This window comes from Sinocyclocheilus anshuiensis, unplaced genomic scaffold (genome assembly GCF_001515605.1).
Source record: "Sinocyclocheilus anshuiensis isolate Anshui unplaced genomic scaffold, SAMN03320099.WGS_v1.1 scaffold1203, whole genome shotgun sequence".
Lineage (NCBI taxonomy): Eukaryota > Metazoa > Chordata > Actinopteri > Cypriniformes > Cyprinidae > Sinocyclocheilus > Sinocyclocheilus anshuiensis.
In genome coordinates, this window is record NW_015539980.1 from 329539 (window position 1) to 335489 (window position 5951).

General features: G+C 39.9%; 1 protein-coding gene across 1 annotated transcript in view; it reads left to right on the forward strand.

Annotated features, from left to right (window-relative positions):
• mthfr (methylenetetrahydrofolate reductase (NAD(P)H)) overlaps positions 1–5951 on the forward strand; it is a 17976-nt gene that overhangs the window by 8602 nt on the left and 3423 nt on the right. Inside the window, exons 6-9 of the mRNA XM_016484306.1 lie at positions 1564–1814; positions 2200–2334; positions 2420–2600; positions 4595–4777. Coding sequence (XP_016339792.1) covers positions 1564–1814; positions 2200–2334; positions 2420–2600; positions 4595–4777 — 750 coding nt within the window. The remainder of the gene's footprint in view (positions 1–1563; positions 1815–2199; positions 2335–2419; positions 2601–4594; positions 4778–5951) is intronic.

The following is a 5951-nucleotide window of genomic DNA, read 5'->3' on the forward strand; positions in this document are numbered from 1 at the left end:
GGCTGTTCTGACTCACAGACTGTAAGTACGTTTTCATATTTAAAGGATTTGCCACTGTTGATTCAAACGCGAGTTTTGAGCAGTGTAGAGTAGTGCTTGTTGTTTGTCATTTCTCCGATCACAAATGCAGGCATGGTTTTATGTTTACGCGGCGCGATGCAACGCAACGTGTAAAAAGACCGTATAAGTCATTCTAATCCATAATTATGTCCCACTGGATGCAACAAATGCCTGGTTTATAATGGGTTTTAATGTTTTTGTCTCATCGCTCCGGCCGGACAGGGCATCACAATATGGTGAGGGGGCGTAACATTTCCGTCACACGCTTGAGGTATTCGGCCAATCACAACACACTGGATAGCTGGCCAATCACAGCACACCTCGCTTTTCAGACCAATGAGCTTTGTAAAAATCGACACGTTTCAGAAAGGCGGGGCATAGAGGAGAAACAATAATGTACAGTATGTGGAAAATAATGTGTTTTTTGAACCTTAAACCGCATAAACACATTTCATTACACCAAATACACCGAATAATGTTCTTTTTAGCAACATCATATGACCCCTTTAATGCATTTATTGCACTACATTTTAGTACAAACAAAGGTCATACAGAGTAGTGTTATTGGACAAGACTACTGGTTATCTAATACAAACTACTGGTTATCTATAAGCCAGCATCGTAGTTTTTGACCCATATATTGTTTCAGTCATTTTGACCCGGAGAGGGTTTTCTTTTACCTGAAAATTATTTATTTTTGACCATGAACAAAAATTAGGTAAGGGATTACGGTGTTGGTGGAGGGTTGAAGGCAAAGATTATGTCTCATGTCTCATTCAGCCGTGAGAAAACTTGACAGTACAAAGCGCGTAATATTACAATAACACTTCTCACTCAGTCTGCAATAGCGTAATGAAACGTGCTGATGACGTATCATGTCTGCGCGAACAGTGTGTGCAGAGGTATGCAAATACATGCGTTAATATACAGGAGAAATATGATTGGACGAACATTTTATGGTCCTATGCTTTCCACAGGCGATATAAATGCATACGTACATACATACACCTAGAATTACGCGGTGCCCCTTTTGACATTCCTGTTTTAAAGTCATACAGTAGCCTCGTGTGAGAAACCTCAGGTTGAAATTTAAGCAATTATTTTCCCCTCTGTTGAACTTAATTTGTGCATATGATCATTCAGACTTGTTGCGATAAATTCTGTTTAAAATAAAACACTGTTTCTACAGACTGATGATGATGATGATCAGATCTCTGTGTGGAGCACTGGCTGCTGTCAGACAAAAATCTCACTGGATTATTACAATTAATGGCAAAATGAATGTTTGGAAATGTAAACTGAGATTTCTTGTGGACTTAAAACCATTTTTAGCTGCTGAAAATACTAGTGTTCTAATCATTTTGGCCACTGTACAAAAAAAGCATTCTGGAAAATATAATGGAGGAAGTTTAGATGTCAGTGAATTCCTCTTTGATTTCAGTGTTCTTTTTTGTTTTTGTTTTTTGTTATTCTTCAAAGTTTGAATCTCCGTTGTTTGCGCAGGGGTATCACTCACTGCGTCAGCTGGTCAAACTCTCCAAACTGGAAGTGCCGGAGGAGATCACGCAGGTAATTGAGCCCATTAAGGATAATGACGCCGCCATTCGCAGCTACGGCATCCAGCAGGCGGTGGAGATGTGTAAGGTTCTTCTGGCCAGCGGAGAGGTCCCGGGCCTGCACTTTTACACGCTCAACAGAGAGGTGGCCACCATGGAGGTGCTCAGACAGCTGGGCTTATGGGCAGAGGATCCCCGGTGAGTGACTTCATTCTGAGAAAGCGATAAACTGCTCCTGTTCTTTCTAACAGGAAATACATTCACTACTTCCTGATGCACATTGGCGATAAATCAGCACTTGCCCACATGAAAAATGGATTGTAGTTTAATGCCCTTGATTAATAAAGAAATACCCTAAGAGACTGTGCATTACAGTGATTTTACCATGGCATGACATGAAGGCATGTCATGGGGCCTGTAACTGGGGCTTCAAGTTTTGTATTTACAGTGTGTGTGTGTGTGTGTGTGTGTGTGTGTGTGTGTGTGTATTATTCTTCTGATTTTTGGGGTAAAATATGGCCTGGAAGTGCTTTTGACAGGCTTCATATGAGTCACCTCTTTGCATTAATCTTGTTACCTTTAGGCGACCTCTGCCCTGGGCCGTCAGCGCTCATCCGAAGCGTAAGGTAGAAGACGTCAGGCCAATCTTCTGGGCTTCCCGACCCAAAAGCTACATCTACAGGACGCAAGACTGGGATGATTTCCCCAACGGAAGATGGTACATACATTTAAATGTTTCTATTCTGAGTTTTATGTTTGGGTAGTTAGAGAAAAGTGAAGGACCGTGTTTGCCATCTTGTCAGGGGTAACTCCTCGTCACCAGCCTTTGGCGAGCTGACAGACTACTACCTGTTCTACCTGAAGAGCAAGTCTCCCAAAGAGGCCCTCCTGCAGATGTGGGGTGAGGAACTAATGAACGAGGAGAGTGTTTATGAAGTCTTCACCAACTACATCACCGCCCAAACCAACCGCAATGGACACAAGGTAGAGTTGTACAGCCAGTATCAGTATCAGACTACACTGTGGTAGGTGTATTTATGTAGGCACAATTGATTCATGTGAAGGAACATCAAATAATACACAAATATAGAGCACAACGTGACCCAAACAAGTCAAGACAAGGAAGAACTTATGAAGGGGTGTTGTTTGGAACAACACAAAGGAAGATAATTGTTTGCAGTTGCCAAGTAATGTCACAACTAGGTACATTTTGTACATTAATGTTGAATTCAACTGATGTGCAGAGGTCTGTTTATCAGCAAACGTGATTCATTCATTCTTAATTTACAGACAGAACTATCTGTTCTTATAATGTTGGTCTTACACAGTCTTTTGTTGTTCTTTTGTTACATAATGAGAAGCAGCTGTTTTTGACTTTTGGTTTGTGTTCAGTCTCCTAATAAAAGAAAATAATCGAATGAGAATTGCGATTTGTAACATTTAAAGGGATAGTTCACCCAAAGATAAACATTTTGTGATCATTTATTCATCCTTAAGTTGTTCCAAGCATGTATTAGTTATTTCCTCTGTTAAACACAAGAAGATATTTTGAAGAATGTTGGTAACCAAACAGTTGCTGGTAGCCATTGATTTCCACAGTATGAGGGGGGAAAACTAAGTCAAAGGGAACCAGAAACATTCTGGTTACAAAACATTCTTCAAAATCTTCTGATTTTTGGGGTAAAATATGGCCTGGAAGTGCTTTTGACAGGCTTCATATGAGTCACCTCTTTGCATTAATCTTGTTACCTTTAGGCGACCTCTGCCCTGGGCCGTCAGCGCTCATCCGAAGCGTAAGGTAGAAGACGTCAGGCCAATCTTCTGGGCTTCCCGACCCAAAAGCTACATCCACAGAACGCAAGACTGGGATGACTTTCCCAACGGAAGATGGTACATGCATTGAAATGTTTCTTTTCTGAACCTTTTGTGTGTGTGGTCCAAGATGTAGAGGCCAAAAAAAGTTCATTAACATGTCTGCCATCTTATCAGGGGTAACTCCTCGTCACCAGCCTTTGGCGAGCTGACAGACTACTACCTGTTCTACCTGAAGAGTAAATCTCCGAAAGAGGCCCTCCTGCAGATGTGGGGTGAGGAACTAATGAACGAGGAGAGTGTTTATGAAGTCTTCACCAACTACATCACCGCCCAAACCAACCGCAATGGACACAAGGTAGAGTTGTACAGCCAGTATCAGTATCAGACTACACTGTGGTAGGTGTATTTATGTAGGCACAATTGATTCATGTGAAGGAACATCAAATAATACACAAATATAGAGCACAACGTGACCCAAACAAGTCAAGACAAGGAAGAACTTATGAAGGGGTGTTGTTTGGAACAACACAAAGGAAGATAATTGTTTGCAGTTGCCAAGTAATGTCACAACTAGGTACATTTTGTACATTAATGTTGAATTCAACTGATGTGCAGAGGTCTGTTTATCAGCAAACGTGATTCATTCATTCTTAATTTACAGACAGAACTATCTGTTCTTATAATGTTGGTCTTACACAGTCTTTTGTTGTTCTTTTGTTACATAATGAGAAGCAGCTGTTTTTGACTTTTGGTTTGTGTTCAGTCTCCTAATAAAAGAAAATAATCGAATGAGAATTGCGATTTGTAACATTTAAAGGGATAGTTCACCCAAAGATAAACATTTTGTGATCATTTATTCATCCTTAAGTTGTTCCAAGCATGTATTAGTTATTTCCTCTGTTAAACACAAGAAGATATTTTGAAGAATGTTGGTAACCAAACAGTTGCTGGTAGCCATTGATTTCCACAGTATGAGGGGGGAAAACTAAGTCAAAGGGAACCAGAAACATTCTGGTTACAAAACATTCTTCAAAATATCTTGTTTTGTGCTCAAAGGAAAGAAACTCCTACAGGTTTAGAACAACTTGAGGGTGAGTAAATAATTACAAAATGTTCAAACTCCAGTTTTGCATGTATGATTGCTATCCTTCTGCTTTCCGTAGGTCATGTGTCTGCCGTGGAACGACGATCCTCTGGCTCCAGAGACCAACCTGCTGAAGGATGAGTTGGAGAAGGTGAACCGCAGAGGGGTTCTGACCATTAACTCTCAACCCAACATTAACGGCAAACCCTCATCCGACCCCATTGTGGGCTGGGGCCCTGCGGGGGGATACGTCTTTCAAAAGGTCAGCACAAACATATTCAACAGCGCTGTAAGACTAATTACTCAAATGAAAATTCAGGCATCTTTTATGTCATGCAATGTAAATTAAGATGTTTGCAAGAATGAGCAAACTGCTGAGACTGGATTTGTTGAGCTCAAAAATAATTTTAAAGGTAGTCTGTATGACATGTATTGCATTCCAAGTCTTCTATTAGTGGTCAGCCGATATATCGGCCTTGAAACATGATATTTGGCATTTTTTCAAACAATATTTTTTAAGAAAAAATCTTCTTAATTCATTCAAATTAATAAAATTATATCTGCTTTATAACCGCCATCGGCCACCCTGCTTTCCAAGATATCGGCATCGGCTGTCAAAAAAAAAAAAAAACAGTATCGGTCGACCACTACTTCTGATGGAAATTTAAGTCTTAATGCTGAAAGTCATCTTTTCCACTCTAAAATTCAACACTTTAAAATCTCATGCTTTGCGTTTAATTCTAGACAAAAACAAACATGTTTCATTGTAATCACTTTCATGGTTATTATTAACTAAAAAAAAAACAAAACTATAAAATAATGTTCTTGTTACTTGCAATAAAATAAACATTAACTGTAATAAGAATAAAATAATGTATTAATTCAGTTAGTATGTTTAAAGGGTTAGTTCACCCAAAAATAAATTCTGTCATTAATTACTCACCCTCATGTCATTTCAAACACGCAAGACCCCCGTTCATCTTCGGAACACAAATTAAGATATTTTTGATTAATTCTGAGAGCTCTCTGACCCTCCCGTAGACAGCAATGTAATTGCCACGATCAACGTCCAGAAACGTAGCAAGGAGATCGGTAAAATAATCCATGTGACATCAGGGGTTCATCCGCAATTATACGAAGCTACGAGAATACTTTTTGAGCGCAAAAGAAAAAAAAAAAAAACTTTATTCAACAATTAGTCTCCTCCGCATCACCCTGGCGCCATTTTGGAGAGTATCAGCTAGATGTAAACCGTGTATGATGTTCTGTGTCAGCCGCACCACACGGATACGTTATGAAACAACGTATGTTGTTCTGTGTCAGCTGCGTCACACGGATAAGCTGTTTTCGTTCAGATCAAAGCGTAAACAACGTAGGAAACAGATCCGTTGTGACGCAGCTGACACAGAACAGCATACGTTGTTTACGTTCAGTGG